Source organism: Dermacentor silvarum, chromosome 9 (assembly GCF_013339745.2).
Source record: "Dermacentor silvarum isolate Dsil-2018 chromosome 9, BIME_Dsil_1.4, whole genome shotgun sequence".
Lineage (NCBI taxonomy): Eukaryota > Metazoa > Arthropoda > Arachnida > Ixodida > Ixodidae > Dermacentor > Dermacentor silvarum.
Window position 1 is genome coordinate 94,178,339 of NC_051162.1, and position 22,228 is coordinate 94,200,566.

The window sequence follows — 22,228 nt, forward strand, 5'->3', positions numbered from 1 at the left end:
TCCTAACTTCATCACCTCACCTAGTTTTCTGCAGACCTCGACTGCGCTTCCCTTCTCTTGGTATCCATTATGTAACCCTAATGGTCCACCGGTTATCCATCCTACGCATTACATGGCCTTCCCAGCTCCATTTCTTCCGCTTAATTACAACTGGAATATTGGCTATCACCATTTGTTCTCTGATCCACACCGCTCTCTTCCGGTCTCTTAATCCTGTCTGTTGCAGAATAACGCTGTACTTTTTCGAAGAATTCATCCGTTCTCCTTGGCGCATCCTGTGGTAACAATTTTTTTTGTGTGTGTGTGTGTGTGTGTGGAAGAATTAGTTCCCAGTCTCAGCCGTGGCCCTTAAGAATGAAATCGAGACAACTAATGGCCGAGATTTAATCCTATTCTGAAGAAGTCGAACCACCTCTGAACAACTGGGTGTTCCAAGTGCACGAATCATATCTTAGGACCGTCCTCTGCCGCCCTGAACAGTAGTTTCTCTAGCGACTACCAGAAAGGCGTCCCACAGTCTTAAAAGAAAGTACAGTTGAATCTCGATACGGTCATCACGCGAACCGGAAAATAAAGCGTATCTGAAAATCGTATTATCAGGAAAAGAAAAAGAAATGCATTATAACGAAAAACGTATTATGCAGGATTGTATCCACGAGATTTCACTGCAAGTGGACATAAATATAGGCTGATGATGATGAAGGTCAGGTGTGACAGCAAATTACCTTTCTACAATACTAAAGAAGCCACTTACCGATAGGAGGCTCTATAGGCCAGAAAAAAAGGGTAATAACGAAAGATCGGTGCTGATGCCACATCGAAACTTCACAAGCTCACCACAATGTCATTGATTATGACAGCGTCTGCTCAAGCCTAAATTTTATCTGGAAAGCTGGACTACAATGCATTTTAAGAGAGCCAAGGACTGAACTTGGCAAGTTTCAAGAACTTTACCTTAAAATTAGCTCGAATGAAGTTCTGAAAGAAATAATTGAATTTAAACTGACCGTCCCTTCAATGTGCACTGATGGTTTCGCACGCACTGTGGCAGTAATGGACACAAGACATGCCAGTTCCATAAATACAGACATTTATTTTATGCACATCACAAGCACAACTATGTACAACTCTTTGGAGGAGTGATAGATAGAAGGAAGAAAATAAAAAGACGAACCAACACCGAGAAGTGCACACAGCAACGCAATCACCTGTACACCGTGAGCAACGCCCTGTACACCATCTCTTGATTAAGAAGAACCTTTGCGTTGGGGTCATTTCTGATTTCCATATTCAAATACATGTGAAATGCAGCAATGCTCTCAATAGACAACCGATGGACCAGTTTGAATTTGTTGGATTCAACAGAGAACGCTATATTATGCTGACTAGAAAGCAAAAGTTTGATTCACAGACTCAATTTTGTTGGAGTATCTAAAGCGAATAAATGTGATACATGTTTACAGTTTACATGAAATTGTTGCAACAGTCCTACTAGCAAATTAATGGCATATTTGAAAGCAGTGTGAACATGTATGTCAATTTGCACACTTCGATATTGTAATATCGTTTTTTGTTGCCTAGATACAAAGTTGTAAACTTGATACTTAAGTTTTCTGACATTTAGCAATTTTCAATAATTTTTCTAAAAAATATTGATGGCCTAAATTAAAAATTTGCTTTCTGCAGTTGGTTGAATTTAACTCTTTCTTTTAAATGCAATGAAGCCCATAAAATTCGGTACATTGGATGGAGGGCCCAAAGATTTTCTCCGTTCCCATGTGCAGTGGAATCTTGTTGATACGATTCTGCATAATACATTTTTCGGGATAATACGTTTTTTTCTTATATACCATTTCTTTTTCTTATATGCGATTATATTCGGATAATACGATTTTCAGATAATACGTTTTATTTTCCGGTTCCCGTGAAGATCGTGTCAACGAGATTCCACTGTATTTAGATAAGAGCTCCCGAGGTAGAGCTTCGGAGTGCCTACCTTCAATGCATGGGACCAGAGAAGAAAACCAGCGCACCGAATTTAATGAGGTTTGTTGCATTTAAATGAAAAAGTGAAATTCAACCAACTGTAGCAAGCAGATTTTTCATTTGGGCCGTGAATATTTAAATTAACATTTTTTTAAATTGCAATATTTCGAAAAAGGCTATCAGATTTACAACTGTGCAACTCAACAATAAGAAATGACATTAAAATTCTGTAAACTGCACCTAATAATGCATCCCATGCAGAAAAATTGATGTAGTATACAACGCTCTAATTTAAACAACTAATATGCGAGTAGGAATTCTGCAACACCATTGTAAACATTGTAACAAATTCACGTAAGCGCTAAATTAATACTATCTCATATTTATCAACTTTAGATGCTATAAGAGGTGCAGAGTTACGAATTCGTAAACTTCCAGCTTTTTTTTTTTTTTAACTTCCCGATTCTCTGTCAACCTTTCAAAATAATTTTCACGCTCTAAATCAAAATTCTGTTTCCTACAGTCACTAGTATTTCACTTCTCTCTAAGATGCATCATATTCCATTCAAATTGGTCCAGGGGTTGTCCCATAAGAACTTTTCTGCCTTTACATGTATTTGAATAGGCAACATCAGAGTTGGCACCGAGCTAAAGCTTCCTCTTAAAACAACTCGAGAACAGTATGTTGTACAAAGCAATGGCTACATTTTGTTCATGTTAATGTTTCAACAGGCTCGCCTGAAAACAGTGTGCAGAACTAACACGCTACACAGCATTCTACAAAACTAAAAAGACCGGAACCTATGAAGCAGTGTTATCAAAACGTGTCACACACATTGTCAAGTTCAGGGAAATGCCACGTGCATGTTTACCATGCCGCCCGACGCAGTCGCCTACACCTCAGCCCGTCAATGTCCAGTCGGCCACAAAAGCTTACAAGACACAACTTGCATGAAAAATGTGAATTTCAGACACTGATGAATTCTGTTGACTAAAAACTTACTTGCGCTGAAAAGCACCCATCCGGCACTTGAAAATTATGCCTGACGCAACACACTGTGAAAAACAGTGAAACGAGTAGACCCACTACAAACGACATAGTAGCACCGAGCAAGTACACAGAAACCGCCTACCTTCCCACTCGTTTCAATAATACATTTTGAACCCGTTATCCAAACTTGCAACATGATTCCAATCAGAACAGTTTCAAAATGTTTGCGAGACATTTTAAGTACCATTAATTTCAGCAATGCTATTGCTGTTGGCGCACTTTCTTGGCTTATACAATTGTGTACACAGCGTCTTAAAAGAGTTAAGCGCCAGCCTAGGTGGCCAGTGTAGTCTGATCGACAGGACTCTGGAGATGGCTCATGTCCATGGCTTGAGGAGGAGACTCTCTCTGGACTGAGAAGGCTCTCTCTGCTTGGAATGTCACTTTTAACTTGATGAATCACTGTGCAAGCCGAAAGAAAACTACTACAGATTAAAGCCTTGAACTTGAGGCCGTGTGCTTGCAGGAATTCAGCTTTCTTGCAAATCCTGTGTTGTGTAAACATCTGTGGCCAACAGGAGCTATGTGTTGCTTTAGAGTTTTAGAAAGCGCAGATGCAAGCAGTGTGTGTCAGTGTTGGTAACTTTTTCCTGGACAAAGTCGCCAAAGTTGTGGCAAAAAAACACTCCATTTTTAGCAAGAAGCTGCTGTGATGATGACTTGCTTGAAATTTAGCATTTTTTACGATGTTATCATTGTTCCTGGGTGTTTTATCACTCTGTGGGCTATAGCTCTAAATTACTTCCCGCAGTGGAGAGTCAAGGGTCGGAATGTGAACAGGAAAAACAGCCACAATTTTCTAAAACATCATGATTTCCCCAGAAAAGCAACATTGATGAACTCTGATGACTCATGAACAAGCTTGCCTTTAGAAGTAGTCGCAAATGGAGGTGCATGTATGCCCCTTAGAATAACAAGGCGGCAATGCACTGGACTTGGCTTAAGTCTCTTGAGTAGTCTTACCAGGACTATTTACTATTTACATCACCAAAAAAAAGTCTCTAAAACTTAAAGAAACTCCAAGTTGTTGTTAAGGCATGTATTTAGAGACTTTCTCGCCGAGTTACCAACACTGGCTTGCGTACTCTAATGAAAGCGTAGCGTAACCAAAGGGTAGCATAAGTGGCACAGAGCATGAACGGGACCCAGACTGCATTGTACACTGGGCAGTAATATTTGCTATCTCCGGGTCCTCTATTTCTAAAGCTCTCTAGTATTTCAGCAACAATGGTAGTGCTACAGCGCGTCCTGTTGCCTTCCTGGCACAACTCGCAGCCCAGTCATCAAACCACGTGGCAATAGCGCACTTAAGAAACAAAGACTGGCTCTGCGTACACGCTCGGATCATCACAATTTGATGGAATGCAACGAGGTATATTATATTGCTTTGTTACAACACGGCTGCTGTATTAACTTGTTACCCTATGCGTTAAAAAAATAAACGCTTTGTCGAGCAATTTGTGTTGGCTGACATCTTCGCGGGTCTTGTATTGCATCGTCGCCTCTCGCCGGATATAACGCTAGCTGCCATCATTCGGGTCACGTCACTTGAGAAGTAAGACTCTGTGGACTAAACAATATCGCAACTTATGGACACGGTGACAAGATGCAAATGAAAGTAATATACAATGCAACTATACAACTAACAACACCTACGGGCAAGTCAAACAAAGTATGCATCTCTCGGGAATTAGGATAGCAGCAACACCGAGACATGTAGGCTTGGAAGCTTCAAATAATGAGAAATTATGTTACGAGGAGAAGTTAACAACCAAGTTAGGCTATTAGGTTCAGCTAAGTCAGAGGGTTGATGTAATGCATATGATCATCAGTGCGCCTACCATGAGAGCGAACCGATTCTTACACGCAAACGAATATTAAAAAGCAAGCAGAGAGAAACAAACCACAAACTCAGCGCAAACATCAACACTCCATGAAGCGCTAAGCGCCAGTTCAGTGTAGCATGCGGAGCTCAGATGTTAATCGATTAAGATCCACGGCCACTATGTCACATATCTGGGATTTAAAAAGAAGAAACAAAGATTCTCGTTACATTTCACAGCACGTGGTGCAAAAAACAAACCTGAAAGGACAAGTTTCCAAGTTGGGGCTTGTCAAAAAAAACTTTTCTCTCTTTTTTTTTCATTTCACAGAAGATGTTATGACTCTGAAGGTAACTCAGACTGAAAGTAATTCACACAACTGTCACAGTCTTGTGACTGCTACAGTGCCGATTTGTTTACTTACTCTAGTTCCAACTCTTCCAGCCTCAATGCTTTGTATAGTTTGCCCTGGTGCTGAAATTGTTCACAAAAGACTTTTAGCTTGCAAACACTTTGTTCTGTTGAGAGCAGCCATATGTCGTGCTCTAAAGAGAGGTTTCTGCAGAGGTCACTCTATGTGACAACAATGCTACAGTTGGCAAGCAATTCCAACGCCACACTTACGTCTTCTTAACTCCTTGTAATAGCTGATTGTGCCCAGCTGTCACTTGCAGAGAAAAAGAAACATTAAAATGAAAGCTTCTTGTCTAAGCTGGATTGTTGAACCAGATTCATCTGTAATCCATTTAGAATCTCGAGCAACCAGCTGCAGCCAACCATCTACTACAACTTGGGAATAGGCTAATAATCCAGTTTAACTCGTCGTACATCTCCTGCTAGCTTGAAATTATCGCAGTAGATGGCTTGCACATGATGCCACGGACATTATGATGGAGCATCATCATCTGCTGTGCTGCTGGAGATGAGATTAGATAAAGGTATAGCTTGCAGCTGTGCCAGTGGTTATCGAACATGAAAACCACAATTATATCCGTGCATGCCACTGACGGTGAAAAAATTTATAGCCTGAGTGTGTATACAGTCTAATCTCGAAATATGGAACTCGAGTATAACGGAGCAAATCCGTAATTTGGTTGGCCATGCTCTATTTCAGTGAGCATTATACTGGTAGTACAACGAAACCGAAAAATGCAAGATGCAGGCAATATTGGTTATAGCAAAGCAGATATTTGTTTCCTCACAGCTCAAAGTATGGATATTCTGGTATCAAAAATGTCAACTACCTTCTGCAAGGGCAACTTGAGACGGCAGAATCCGGATACGAATGCACGGATTTTCTAGCAGCTTGGCTTGGCTGACCCGCAGCCAGCAAGCCGACGTGCTGATTCTGTGTGATCACACCAATGGCATGGTTGCACATCAATGATGGTGCAAAGTGGTTCTGTAATTTAGCATTGATCACATGCCGTGTATCAGCATGGAAAGCTCCTGCCAAGGATGACAGGAGACACTTTGCTGGCCCGTTGTAGGCATCCCACTCGTGTTTCTTTCATACAGAGTTGACTTAAAAATCTTTTTCACAGATATCAGCGAGTAAGCTAGCAAAAATTTGGGTGTTGGTTGTGACTTCAGCATAGTCAGGTTTGACTGTCAGTGATACAGTGATGTTAATACGTACACATTCAGGCCATAAATCTAACAGATGTATGCATCTTTGTTCTCACATGTACAGCAAAACCTCGGCATAAGGAACACGGATATAACAAATTATTGGATATAACGAAGTAAATACAAATTTTCTTGCCAAGATCAGTGTGTTGCAAATATATATGCTTATAACGAATATCGTATATAACAAAGGTATTTTTACGTCAGATTTGACTTTGCTATAACGAGGTTCAACTGTACTTCACGCATGTCAACACTCATGTACCAGCCTTTGCATAATTCAGTTTCCAACATGACAACAACAGACGGTACACCAGCTTTAAAAAAAAAAAGTTGTACTAGAACTATAAAATGGGCGCAAGTTTGGAGTGTGCCTTACAGGGGAACACGAGATTCTCGGTGGGTGAGCAGGGTAGTTTTCACAACACGCTAGCACACTTTTTCTCATATTATTTACACACCGTTAAAACTACGTCACTGATTGTTCGCGTTTCTTCGTGGTCACAAAGTCAATAACAGTAACAAATGCATTGCCAGCGAAGCACAGCGCATGCCCAAAGCATGTCTAGGGTGGTCATCGGAGAGGTTCCACCACAAGCAAGAGACGAATCTAACTTTTTCAGGGTTCATTGTGAACATTTTTGATAAATTTAGATCAAAAGGGCTTCTAGATAGCAGGGCTTCAATCCTGTGCTTAGCCAAATGTGAAGCAACCAATGGTCTTCTGTAAGTGAAAACGCTTGGACTAATTCACAGGCAATCGTTGAGCAGATGCTGTACTCACGGGAAACTTTCTGTGGTTGTACACCTGAGGCTATAAAATTGAAACCAAAATTCATGTGTGAGAGCAATGCTGGATGTAGAAGTTCAAAATTTGGCTTAACCTATTAGTTAATAAATACTGAATTTCAAATTATGTACTGTTAGTAGCACTTGAGGTAAATAGAGAAAAATTGTCATCCACCTGATAATAGCACCAAGGTACAAAGGAAACCCCATACGACTTTATCAGGAAAAAAAATTCACAACTGAAAAATAAACAAATAAATGTCCTAGTTGGAATAGAAGCAGGTTTTACAGCGAAGCTGTATATGGCTATGATCCGGGGTTTCGCGACGTCTGTGTGCAGAAACTATCATCATCAGCAATGACTCGAGCGTCGTCTTCTTCCACAGCTAGCTCGTTGGCGCCCCTCGGCACAACCGCGTAAACGCGCTTGTGTCACTGCTCACGCGTTCGCCATCGTTTTCTGCTTCCACAGCTGGCTCCGTTGCCGCTCATCATTCCAGTGCAGAATTTCACTTCTCTTCTGTCGTCGTAATGAGGAGACAGCGTTTACGGGGGTATGAGCCATTGCTTAAGGAGGTATGAGCCATTCGTTGTCTTACGTCACGGACGCATTTAAAAACAGAGGTGATACTCGAAGGTGTGTGCCCACCTATTGTAACGATGACCACCGATCAGGACAATAAATATGTTCGTACCTTTGTTCAAAATTCTGTGTAACATCTGTGTCGTGTGCTAAACAGCTTCGCTGGTCATCCACCTTCACAGAGTGGAATGGCTCATGAATTTTTTTTCTTTTCTTTTTTTAGCTTCATGCCACTATCACATAGATAGCAATTTTTTATTTTCATGAATCCTTCTCCATCTTGCGGGTTTACTTAGAACTCAACTGACATATTCAGTGTCCTCACGTTTCGAGTTCTCACTTAATTTGACCTTGCTTTGCAGTCTGCTAGCCCCCTGGTTAGCCCAGATGGTAGAGCGACTACCCTGGAAAGGCATTGGTCTTGAGTTCAATTTTCAGACCAGGACAAATTTTTTTTTTTTTAACTGCAAAGCTTTCTTTTTGAGAAATCCGTTGGGTTTCCTTTGTAGCTTCATGCGGCTCTTGGGTGGATGGCAAATTTCTCCCTTTCAGTTATGCGGCAGGTGATAAAACTGAATCCAGACCAAAAGCGATGTCAAGCCAGCTTAGCCAATGTGCATTGACAAAAGTGGAAAATAATTTTTACACCTGCCTGCACAGCTAGAGAAAGTTGTCTGCAAGTACTGCACTACACTTTTCTTCAGGTACGTGCTATTTGTGCTGGCACAGACCCTGCTGTTGCTGAAATGTGATTTAAATACCAGCACACAAAGCTTCGTTTCTTTTGGGTAACTTTTGCAGCCAAAAGGAAGTGCAATTCCAATTGAAATTGAACTTTGTGGCGGTCGCAAAGGGTAGAGCTATGTTCAGAACTGCTCATGATCAGTTCTGTTCGGTGTGAAACTTTTCGAGATAGCTTTGGTTAGGACGAAGCTTTTATAATGAAGCAGTAAGCACTCACTGTTCTTTGCATGCTAAACCTACGGCTACAAAAACTATAGCACACGACTATGTACAGTTCGTCCTGCATCTCGCGAGCTGTGTCATGTCAGTTCAGTGCCTGCGCGAAATGAACCTGGCCCTTGCTGCACCAGACCTGCCCTGCACTGCCTGTCCCAAAAGCACACTGACAAAGCAAACTCTGAGCTCCCTTCAATTCACATGCACTTCAAAAACCAGTTCAGGATAAACTGTACTTGGCAATTCGTTTTGCCAACACAAGATGGTGACAACTGCACGTCGCATTTGTTTTGAACAGTGCAAGCTTTGCACAGAATGACTTCACAGATTCCCTGCAAGCAAAACCAGCATGGTGTGACACAATATTGTACAGAGTAGCCGACTCCCCTCCTGTGCAGTAAGTCAAAAGAGCGTCTGCACAAGGCAGAAACAGTCAGTCCAGAAAATTAGTCAGTTTCTTGCCTTAACAGACAGACTGTCGTCTGTGCAAAAGCAGACAGTTTGTCTGTTTCTGCCTTAACGGACTCACTGCTGTCTGTTCCATCTGTGCAGCAGACAATTTTCTGGTCCATCTGTTTCTGATCAGACGGATTCGCCTACTGCAGAAACAGACGGCGTGCATGCGTCAACCTTTCGCGAGCATCCTAGCACTGTTGGCAGCAGCAGTGGCAGCACCAATTGGTCACATGGTCATCATGCTTCTAAGCTGCGTCTGCAAAGTGTAAGCGATCAAAGGAGAAATGTTTGCAACCCTAGTGGAACCTATATTGCCGGGCTGGCTTTAGAGTGACGTAGGTTCGCTTCATGTCATCACTCTCCTCCCGCTTCACCTCCGAGTACTTCTCACCCTTGACGCTGACGATCTTGTTGTCCCGATAGCGGATGAGCTTCTTTGGCTCCTGAGAGAGTGGTAAGAAAGCATGGTGGTTCCAGTAAGCACAACTCTACTCTTGAGAGTCAAGTGACCTACAGTTTCAGACTGAAATCGTTGCATTCAAACGTTGTTGTAACGAACTCGCATCAGACATAAAAATACCTCCTTATATCCAATATTCATTATAAGCAGATTTTCATTATATGCTGGTATTGGCAATAAACATTTTAGATTTACTTTGTTACATACGATTATTCATTATTTCGAGGTTCGTCTGCAGAGGGAAATGTGGCACTGCAATCATTCAGCTAACGTGAGAACCATGGGTAGCTGACGAATTTTTCAACGACTTGGAATGGATTCAATGAGAAATCACGTTGTAGCTTCTTTTATTTTACTCTGTGCTTCAGCTGCATTGTGCGTCAGCTTCACAATGTTTCTTTTGAAGAATGAAGAGTAGTTTTACATTGAGGACAAATTCATTGCATCACCGTAATTTCCAGCGCACAGGTAAATCAAAACATGACGCTTTTGAGCGCCATGTTACGAATCTATGCAATGTTGGTGAGCAACACTCACCATGCTTAACGATTTCTTTATTGCGCATTCTGAACAACTTTTTTTTGTTGCTTCTAATGCATTGAAAACAGTTGAATGATGCAATATAAATTAGAGGGCTAAATTATGCTAATCATGCTGTACAATCAATTAGCGACGAAAAGCAAGCATTGAGAGGGTCCACAAGCATAAGAATCCACAAGGGTGTTTCGAAGGCAGATGGACAAAGCTTAGAAGAAACCATGAACTTCCCATCATTCTTAAGCTGGGTAAACAGCCATACTGGCAGTGCATGCAGGCACTAGCACCACATTTCCATGTCGTATTTGTATTAAGAAACTCTACAAAACACGTGAAGCCACAACCAGCCGCCATGTCAGGCAGTACAAGTGGCGCCACCTGTTGCGAGCGCTGCAAAGAAATTATGCTAGCGTGCCACCATTGTACGACCCAGTGTATTGCGACGATGAAATGAAATACAGTCGAACCCGGATATACCGAACCCACATTTGACAAATTATTGCGTATATGGAACAGCTGTAATATCGCCTCAAAAATTTTTAACATATTTATTTTATATGTGGAATTGCCTATACATCGAACTTTTTTTGGGTGATCCCCTTCAGATTAGATATATCCCGGTTCGACTATATTTAGCCTCCAGCTTTCCGACTGGTTTCCACCAACTCTCTTCTCATCAGCTGTTTTTGGCTGCGTTTGATCGGGAAGCCAATAAAGTTTGAAATTAACAAACAGCCTTGCCTGAACTAGTCACCACCTAAGAAGCATTGAAAACAGTGGGGCAATCACAAAATTTCTATATTTATATATACATTTTATCTATTTAAGAGGTTACACAGGTTATGAACAATATATGAACACATTAAGCTTCTTTCAGGAAAATGAAGGTAAATGTGACATATGACACCTAAATGGAACCGGAAGTTTTTCTTGGCCTCGGTGATTACAACGGACGTGTGTACCACTACTAAGACAAAACGCAAACAGGCACAAAAATGATGAAACAGGTGGAATGGACGTTACCACCTGTGTACTGCACATGGCAGCAAAAAAATGGCAAGAGAACCTTGAGATGGATTACAAAAATGCAAATCTTAACATCACGTGTCACACAGCTATGGACTCGGAAATGGGTAATTGAAAGAAAAAAAATAAAGGACAATCAATAGGCCGGAACTTCAAGCAAAATGCCTACTTCTTTTTTCTTAAGACCTCATCATGCCTATTAAACACACAAGCATGAACTATTGTTCTAGAAACATTTCAAGAGCACTTTATTGTGGCTATAAATGCCTATTTCAATGTTAGTGCCTATAATAGATTTCCAGAGCCTAAAAATGCCCTTTTTTTCTTTCTTTCTTTTTTTTTTTTGTCCTCGCGTCATTTTGCTTATGATGTTATTGAGTACTTGATGGGGAACTTGGCTGAAGGCAGCCGATTATTGCTACAAACACTTTGCTAGTGTAAAGGCATTTATTAACAGCTTTGCAGCAGACGAGAGCATCGCTGTGAGCAAGGCTCAAACTGTGTGATGCGACGATACACTTTAAGATGACTTAACGTACTTGTGTGCTCACTTCACATATTTAGCCAACGTCATCGAGAAACTTGAATGTTCGAGCGCAACTGTGACCCGGAACGCAGGGCTCATTTTGGATGATCAGGAAAGGTTCACCATCCCTTAATAAACCTGTTGCTGACCTGTTTCGCTCGAAACTTCAGTCTGTCTTGTACAAATTCCCGGGTTTTTGGTACTGAAAGAACTGTCAAAGGTAATGTCTGATGAACACTCTGGAATTTCAGGAGTTGATGGATCATCACACATTCTGACGTACAAATATGAACCCTTAACTTCGGTGTATGTTGAGCATTCTTTTTCTGCATACAAACGAATGCTCAGCGGAAAAAAGGCACAACATGAAACCCAAAAATCTTGAGATGGTGCTTGTTTTTTCACTGCTTTCACAACTTTTCTCGTCACTTTGGGCACACTAAATTTCATAAATTGTGTTTGCTAAGCAACTTGCCTCATTCCGGCTTATTAAGAAAATAAAGTGAATTGTACAAAACAGGAGTTAAGTGGGCTGTGTTACTTAAAAAATCATAATTTATCATCAGATGTGCAGTGGAAGTTCTTAATAATTGTGCCTGCACATGTCTAAGAGAGAATAATTGGCACCTATATATGCCTTAAACGACAGATTTAGTGCACCTAGAACAGCAGTTTTTTTTGGGTGGCTATAAACATCCAGTCTCTAGTAATCAACAATGAGCTCAACTTGGGTGAAACACAACAGCAGAGCAAATTTGTTGGTTGTTCACATGAATATGAACAACCAACAAATTTGCTCTGCTGTGATTAAGGTTATTGTGATAGTTTTTCACATGAATGTGAACAACTATGACAATAACCTAGGAATTTGGCAACCAAAAAGTGAATTGAACAGGAATTTACCATCGCCTGAATTTGAATTATCACGAGTCTACTGTTACCGTCCTGCTGATGTTGTGCTTGAATCGTATCAAATTTAATTAAAATTATTCAGTTAAACAACACTTCACAATGGGATTTCATTGGTATAGTAAAAGGCCGAGAAGCATCACTTACAGTTTTTGGTGCAACAGGCCTATGCTCTTTTTCATCTTCATCTTGATCAATGTAGCCATATCTGGGGAAAAAGAAAAGAACAGGAACACAGGCAGCTGAAGACAGTTGCACATCCACTGAAACAATAAGCATAATAAACAGTTACATGAGTTGACAGGGAACTTTGCCTCCAGAGCTTTTATCTAAATACAATCTTTGTCAGAAAAGTTCTAGGACAATTTTTTTTCTTCTGAGATTGCAATACTAAAAAGGAACAAATGTTGTTTTTATGTTACCTGATATGTGTTCTTACATAACATGACCTTGGCCACGTTTCCGCGCAAACTCACTAGGTGGCAGGGCTGTGCTTAGCAACACATTGTTCGGGTTGCTGTCGCATTAGTTAAGGTGACACAATGGATGCTGATTATGAGCAAAGAGTGAACATTAAGTTCTGCGTTAAGCTCGGGAAAACCCATAGTGAAACGTGGAACACGATTAAGCAGGAATATGTAGGCGAGGCACTTTCAAGAACTCGTGTTTTCGAGTGGCACAAAAGGTTTCGTGAAGGCAGAGATTCAGCGCAAGACCATCCCAGAGATGGTCGCCCGTCTACAGCACATACCAATGCAAACGTGAAGCGTGTAAGGCAGTTATTGCAAGAAGACCATCGTGTAACTGTGCGTATGATATCAGAAGAACTGAACTTGAATTGTGATGTGTGTCATAAGATTTTACGCCAAGATTTAGGGAAACGGAAACTTAATGTAAAAATCGTCCCTCAGTCACTAACAGATGAACAGAAAGAGGAAAGACGAAGAATTTGTGCTGAACTATTGGGATAGAACCAGACGTGATCCGCACATTTGTGTCAAAGATTATTGCAGGGGATGAAAGTTGGTGCGACCAGTATGATCCTCACGCGAAGCGTCAACGTGCTGAATGGCGGAGTCATGGATCACCAGCCTCGAAAAAAGTCAAATGATAACCTTCGAGAACAAAGACAATGTTGATCGCATTCTTCGATTGTACAAAATTGGTTCACCATGAGTATGTTCCTCCAGGTCAAACAGTGAACCAAACTCTTTACATCGAAGTCTCGAAACGTTTGTGAGAAGCAATTCGATGTCGCCGCCCTGATTTGTGGCATTCTCGGGACTGGTTCTTACTGCATGACAATGCAAGACCCCATACTGCTTTATCTGTTAACAAGTATCTGGCCAGACATTCTGTTATTCACATCCCACATCCACCATATTCGCCCGACCTTTCACCGTGTGATTTTTTCTTGTTTCCTCGAGTGAAAAGGCGACTGAAAGAAAAGCTGCATCAAGATATCGCAGACATCCAATGGGCCGTGACAAATGAGCTTACAAGCATCGCTGTTACAGATTTGCCTGCTTGCTTCCAAGACCTCCAGAAATGTTAGCAATTGTGTATGTAGATAGCCAAGGGGATTACTTTGACAGGAGCTCGGATCATTACTTGGTAAGTGCAATTTTCTATTCTTTAAGACCTTTGTCCTGAAACTTTTCTGACAAAGGTTGTACGTGTGAATGGAGACATAGCTCTTCTCAGCATCGACTGCACAGAATTTGATAAGGATTGTTGCATTTTTGACAAAAATGTTTTACAAAATATTTTTCCAAACATTGTCGGAGATAGCAAGATTACAAAATTGCTAGAAACTGAAGCTTCAGGTTTACACCTCTGAAACTGAGTACTGAGAAACAATATCACATCTGAAGGTTGCACATTGTGGGGATGCGCGACTCTCACGCGTCCCCTGATGGTGTTTTCCCCGCATGTCTCCTGTAGTCCGGCTTCTCTGCGTGGCTAAGCCCGGCGGTGGTTGCGGCGCGTTGCGAGAGATGGCGCCAGTGTCGTGATGCTAAAGCCACCGAACGGCGGGGGCACTTGGGAGAAAAAGGTCCGAGGCGCTCTCTCTTTGGCTGGGGATCGGCGGCCAACACGCACGAACGCTTCGCGCGTGCGCCGGCCCGCTTCGCGCGACCGTCGCGCGAGGCTAAGAGCAGGACACCAGTATGGACGAACACGGATCGTTCGAGCGCGCCACCGTTCGCGTGACTGTACACGTGAACGACTAGGCGATGGTGTCACAGCATGGGGCGAACGTATTCGCTCGCTATCGGGTCGCGGTGAGTCGGACTTCCTTGATTTGTCGCGCACCCGTGTAAATGTTCTATTGGTTGTAATTCGGCTAGTATGTATTAGTGTATGAAAGGTGCAATAAATGACCTTTTGATTGTCTGCACTACTGCGTTGTCGTTCCTTTGTCCCAAGAGCACATGTGAGACCCCACAACATACACAGAAATCTAAGGCAGACAAAGTTTGTGTACCGTACGTCGCTCTCAAACATAACAATAATATGCGTGTCACAGTATGAAAGAGGACATCTTACCAGTACTTAGGCAACGATTACTGCTGAAGCATGACCTCAGACTTCAGCTCTCCTTTTGGAGTACTTTCCCTTATCACCTTTCTTGATACTAAACAACCACTACTATCTGATGTATCATGACAGTGAAATTGGGTGTGGCTAGGAAACTATTTTCGTATGCTTTATAGATGTTACGCTGAAGTTGCCAAGCAAGATGTGAGAAACAGAAGTGCACAAAAAGCTACAGAAAAAGATTAGATGAAGATGGAACAGGCTCATCTTCACATGTTGCATTTTTCCTGAAAAGACATGCAAATAGAAATTATATTCTGGGGTATTACTTGCCAAAAACACGATCTGAGTGTGAGGCACGCCGAAATGCGCAAACTTCGGATTAATTTTGACCACCTAGGGTTCTTTAACGTGCGCACAAATTTAAGTACTCGAGCGTTTTTGCATTTCCGCTCAGTGACATGCAGCTGCCGCGGCAGCTGGGATCGCACCTGCGACCTCGAGCTCAGCAGTGCAACGCCAAACATAAAATATATCTTCAGATGGAAGATGAAATGAAGATAGAAGACAATATGAATTGAAGACTTGGCTCCGTCTGCTGTCGTATTCCTGTTCCTGCATTTATTTCCTATTTTGCAGCAAATCTTATTTTAAGAGAAATATTGCACGTATGCCTGCATGTAATTTAGAATGTGTTTTGTTTTTCTTCCATATGTTTGTGTTTCAATCGAATGTGTTTCCATGTGCTATTTCAAAGCAGACAACACAGTTCCCCTGTCGTCTGCTTCCTAGAACGTTGTCCTGCCGTCTGCACTCCTGCAACTTCATGCACTTGTGCTTCACACGGTGCTGCGTTGAACCAGGACATGTATGCACTGTACGCTCACTGTGCACAACTGGTACAGCTGTAAACATAGCGTAAACCAAGACGACCCGCACATCTTGAGAGAGTTTCAACACACCTTGTCAAGATCTGTTCCCTGAGCTCCTTGTCACCAAGTGGAAGTGACGAAGTGTCCCTGCGGGGATTTGCTGAGCCATGCGCCGGTCCAGAGAGCAGTGTCTCCGTTGCTGCGTCGCGCTGAAGCAGCAGTTGCGCAGCAGCCTCAGTGTCGCCACCGGCGACCATAAGGCAGCGTCGAACCTCAAGCGCGCAAGCCGCCGGAAACATCTCGCAGAGCGTGCGGAAAGTGGTTCCATCACACAGTTCAGACTCATCCTGCAAGACAAGGTGAAACAAAAATGCTAATTGAAATTGTCACTTCAGGAAGGATTTCATTTCGAAGCAGAGCTTTTGACAAGAATGTTTCGCACTGAGCTCCCTTCAGCCTCAGAATCCAGCAAATGCACACAAAGGTATACAGTGCTCTGTAGTTACTTGAACAACCTTCTTCTAAGTGCTCCTCAATAAAGTAGACGCCAATAAATTGGACTACCCCCTGAAAATACAGACATGAATGTCTCAAAAGCAGCTAGCAGCCACACTTCAAGAAAAGTTTGCACCCTTTGGGGTTTATCTTGTCGCCAAACAATCATCTGTCTTGTATGCCTTTCTTTTCATCAATGTTGTGCACCTGACACTTTCAGGTCACGAATAACATGCACATATTAGCGTGACATATAGTGTTCTTGACATGAGATCAGTGAGCCTGGAGAGCTAAAGAATGGAAATGCTTGCAAAATAGATAATGAATACTGTTAGGAGACAACATAAAACCCAGAGGGCGGAGCTTTTCTTAGAGTGCATGGTGCAAGCACGCAGGATGAGAGCGCACATGGCCATAACAATCAGAACAATTAGGCCTAGCGCCGTGCACTGTGCTCGTGAAGTCTTGCCTCATCCTCAAAGTGGAGTTTTGCAACTGTTAGAAAAGAACCACGCCAACAAAGATGTGGCAAATTAAGACCTACACAAACAGCTATACGGTTTGGCTTCCCAACGTCCTCTTCCGACTGACTCGTGTTTCGGGACCGGGGTGTTGACTTGTTGGATGGTTTGCTCTCTGGGGAGATGACTGGTGAAATGAGCAAGCTTTCAATTCTTTTTGCTGCAATGATATGCAAAGAAGTTGCACTGATTAGCAAAAATAAATAAGAAAGGGGGGGACATGCACGTATGTACATTAATCAATCAGTAGGGATCAGCAAAAGCTCTTACTTTCTGTGTGTTTTCCGACTTTGCCAGACAGCAGTCGCACCCACGAGGATATTTTTGTACTGCACAAGTAGAAAGAAGCGTCACACAACAGCCGATAATCTGATGGCAGACACATGCTCTTGAGTTAAGTCTAGAGCATTCGAATCACCACACTGCTCTGCCCTTGTAATCACAGAGCAATGCACTGATGGTTACAATATTGAACCCTACTAACTCGCTCAACTTTCTGCTCCATTAAAAGAGTACCACAACACACATTTTCTCTATCACACATTTAGATGTAAAGGACATAGCAAGTATACACTAGGAAATAATCAAAATGTAGGCATTATGTAAGTGTGAAGGTCTGGAAACATTTTTAAGACCTTTTAATTTGTTAGTAATGTCGGTCTCCAAACACTGGACCTGGCACCAAGGGGCGTTATCGTTATGTCATGACACAGACCAAAAGTAACTGATGTGTTGCAATAAGCCAGGTACAATAATGTTGCTCACAGACACACACACGCACATACAAAAAAAAAGAAAACTTCAATTTTAAAAAATAAACAAGAGTGCGAGGCATGTTTGTGCTGCTGAATTTTTGAATGGCAGCAGCACCAGCGAATGCAGGAATGGGAGCAAACAAATGAATCACGACGTCCCAACACATCCACTTCTTGGATACCGAAACTGGTTTGTAAAAGAAGTATTACAAGGTAAATTATTTGTAGGGCACTCCGATGCTTGCCTGTACTGCTCCTGGAATTTAGAGAGTGCATTTTTTCATTCAACGGAAAAAAAGAAAGAAGAAAGAAACGAAACTCAAAACTGTCTTGTCAGAACTCGTACGCTGCACAAAATACTCTTTCTGAACAGATCAGATGCATGTGGTAACTGACACCACCAGGGGGCGCACGATGTACAATAACAAGCAGAGCGCATGACCTGTGCGGTCAGTGTGCCTACGCCCTTCACAGCGGCTACTGTGTCTTTATTGCCGTGCGCTATGGTCGCGGGTCCGGTCACCATAACTGGCGACGAGGATGGGATGGAATTTGTGCACGGACCTTCGTGCACAAATTGCACGAATACTGTTATCATATAGGTCGACACCCCACGAGGTCACCGGTGTTGCCCATCCGAGCTGTTGATGGGACGGAGGCTCAGGACGTACTGCATTGGATCTGCTATGGCCGGACCTAAGAAAAACAGTCCTCCAAAAAAAACTCGCTCAGTAGATGGAGTACTATCAAAGAGCGAAACCGAGGGTGCCAGCACAACCAGGAGACAGAGTATTCACCAGGAATTTTCGGCCAGGTCCGAGCTGGATTCCCGCTGTAGTCACGAGGCAACACAATTCACAGGTGGAGTTACAATTGGACGATGGGCGACAAAGGACCCGGCATCTCGACCATGTAAGGCCACAGTCGATGCCCGACCAGCACAACCGTCGGTGCTCCAGCCCCTGTACCGCACGCTCGGAACCACATTTGACCGAAGATACAACTGACAGTGGTTTACCCGAAGGAGCGACAAGCTTGGAGGGTCAACTACTACCATCCAGCGAGCCCTGTCAAGTGGAGGCCAGTGACACCACAACATCAACACGCACCGATTGCTCCCCGCCTCCTTCCATACCTCTGCTTTGTCGGAGCACTAGGGAACGCCGTCCGGTGTTTCGGTTTTCTCCTTGAACTGTAACTACTTATATGCTGTTAATCTGTTGTGTTAAGGGGGGGGGGGGGAGGAAGTGTGGTAACTGACACCACCAGGGGGCGTGCGATGTACAATAAAAAGTAGAGCGCATGACCTGTGCGGTCAGTGTGCCTACACCCCTCACAGCGGCTACTGTGGCTTCATTGCCGTGCGCTATGGCCGCAGGTCCGGTCACCACAACGCAATAATGAGATTGTACTCCACATGTGTGTACAAATGAAAACAGCCGACGAGGTCTTACGAACTGTACACTAAGAAAAAGTGCTTACTCTGATATCGAGTCGAAGCTTGGGATGTAAGCAGAAAGCATTTCCTTGAATTCCAAGACGTCGAATCCTTCCTCGGCTATGTCGGATTCCAGGATCCCCACAACATAGGCCAGCAGAATTTCGTCAATCATGCTGCAAGTGCCACAAAAAAAGGGTTATTTCTGACAGCGTTACAGCAATATGTACTCCCAGCCCCCATTTTTTTTTTCTTCTCTGACAGTACCAGCTTTACACCATTAGCCCACTTTAAATCCTAAACCAATCAACGCCCCGAATAAAAATTCCGCTTCCTCCAGTCCGTAAAATTCATACTTCCATATCAAATGCAAGAAATTCAATTCAAATTGTTTCAGAATTGTCAGAGAGAGTTTCTGCATTTCACATGTATTTGAACATGGGAAACGGAGTTGGCCCAGAGCTAAAGCTTCCTTTTAACAGAGCAAATAATCATCAAGTTTCACTCAATTAAATGATTGGCTTGGTTTCATGCCTGGCATACAATGGTTTTCCTGATTACAAATTACCAGTACACAATCATTATACCAATATATCTTTCAAACAAGGTTCATATGCAACTTTTTATTTTGTTTGTTATCTTCGAATCTATTCCATATTTATTTTATTCCATACATGTTCCGTATTAACCCCCTTCCTTACACAATATACGCAATGTAGCATACATGTCAGCGGTTACATGGATATATATGCTCGCTAAAGTTTTTTTTTTCCATTTATTAGCTTCTCTCTTTCTCAGTGTAATGTATGGAATGGCCCTTGTATTGACTCCTGCATGTTTAAAAACATGGAATTGTGTTTTTCCAGTGCTGTAGTGACAGCTTCATGTTTTAAAATGTTTCTGTACAAAACAAGCACATATTGTTCAGAATAACAAGTGCACAGATGTACAAAACCTTAGCTAGTGAAACTGCAAAAAATTCCCTAGGCACGAAACACCATCTCCGAGTGCAAACAAATCATCATTGAGCAAGTTTACTACAATTATTGTTGAAAATGAACTGTTCGCTTTAGAAGCAGCGTGGCTGTCATTATATAGAACCATCGAATTTAGTTTTTAACTTATAATGCACATGTGGTTTTCTTTGTTAGTGCACAGGTGTATTAATTACATCATGACAATTTTTTTTCTTTTCTCTTCTCGCCTCGTTTTGTAAAACAAAACAAAAAAAGTCACACTTGTAACTTGTAATGCTTCTACTTTTTTGTTTGTTTAATTTGTTCTACTGAGTTGTGCGCCTAGCCTGTTAGAACTGTGCTTCTTGTTTTGTTTCTTTTTCTCATATTTCATCTTCGTAATTATGAATAAGTGTTGTTATCTTTAACAGTTCTAAAACGACTAGCTCTATATTACCACGTTTCACTATGTATAATCAACATGTATAAACACAAATGTTATGTGCCTTCCCTGCTATAATCTCTGATGAGATTGGCAGTATTCCTAAATAAATTTTTAAAAAGGTGTTTCTGCTGCACCTCATGGCTGTATTTCCAAATTTCAATCGGATTTGCATTGAGAGAGAGAGAAAGTGGCGTTCACAAAAAAAAAAAAAAAAAAAATGAAAGGAAGAGTTGCTTACTCTGCGGCATCTTCGCTGGTCTCCTGCTGAATAAAGCACACGAGGGATTTCTTCACGAAAGCGTCCGACGTCGGCGCTGCAGCATCACTATTCATTCTCCCCGTCTGTTGACGAGAACGGCAGCAGAGTTAAAAGCAGTTGAAGTAAGTATTAAAACACCGTCAACGCGCGGTCACTCATTTACTCGCCAGAAAACGCGTTTCGCTTTTTACTTCAGGCCGCAATACCTCGAAGAGGCCACCGACACGATGAAAAAAAAGTGTAGCAGTCCACGACGCCGTCAGTCGGCGACCACTATACGGAAACCGACGAAAAGGCGTCCATTCTGTCTTCGCTCTTTTTTTTTTTTTTTTTTTCGGGTGTTTTCTTTTTTAGCGCAGCTTGGACTGGATCTCTTATTACGGTACCCGAAGAGTAGTGTATACGGTGCAGTCTGCAGCATTCACCGGTGTCTGTTCTCTTCGCACGCCGGAGAGAGAGAAAAAATAAAGGAAGAAAAATAATAAAAACGCTACCGCGGCTAGCGCAAGCGGGCTCTCGATTGGGACGACCTATTTCCAATTTCAAATAACTGTCGCGCTCGCCCAATCGAGAAGGAAAAGGCGGAAAACCCGAGAGGTATCGGAAACTCGCTTCCGTCCGTTAGCCGGTCGCGATTTGTTCTTGGTCCGTGTCCTACGATGCCGCCGATAAAAGACGGAGAGAGGACCCGCCGTGCACTTGCGACAGTTCACCGCACGCGCTGAACTACACAGCGCTCGCTCCGTTTTCGACGAAGCTGAGCTAGCTAACGTCGAAATGAAAGCAAATCATACGGCTCGCGCAAGATTCTACGGCTTCTCGGTTTCAAACAGCGGCATCGCGCAACGTACCTTTTCGTCAGTGGAAAAATTGCGGCTCGCTCGCACAAGAACACCCAACAGGGACGAGAACGAAGCGAAGGGAGAAGCAACTGTCCGAAAGTGAAAACAAAATCTAAAATAAGCGCCCGCCCCGAGCCGCTGGCGCGCCCTCTGTAAACAATATGACGGCCAATCCCTTTTAGCTTGTATTCAAACGCACCACTTTGGTACTGTTACCGGGGCGAGCCCTTTTGCAATCGACGTTGACCACTGTATTTGGTTTCTCCGGGTATTTTCAAAAGGCGGCTCGAAACCCGCAAAAGAGCTGCGGCGTCGTTTTTTCTTTTTTTTTTTTTTTTTTTTGCGTTTGAGTGTTCGTATGTTCGGACG

At 42.6% G+C, this 22,228-nt stretch overlaps 1 protein-coding gene across 1 annotated transcript; it reads right to left on the reverse strand.

Moving 5' to 3' along the window:
* Positions 1-1,073: 1,073 nt before the first annotated feature.
* Positions 1,074-21,938, reverse strand: LOC119463369 (CUE domain-containing protein 2-A). The gene is made up of 8 exons (XM_037724191.2): positions 21,869-21,938; positions 20,997-21,100; positions 19,402-19,533; positions 17,435-17,493; positions 17,188-17,324; positions 16,239-16,495; positions 12,883-12,943; positions 1,074-9,720 (listed from the first exon to the last, which is right to left on the reverse strand). Exons 2-8 carry the CDS (start codon positions 21,089-21,091, stop codon positions 9,574-9,576), a joined length of 888 nt encoding a protein of 295 aa, XP_037580119.1. The 5' UTR covers positions 21,092-21,100; positions 21,869-21,938; the 3' UTR covers positions 1,074-9,573.
* Positions 21,939-22,228: the final 290 nt, after the last annotated feature.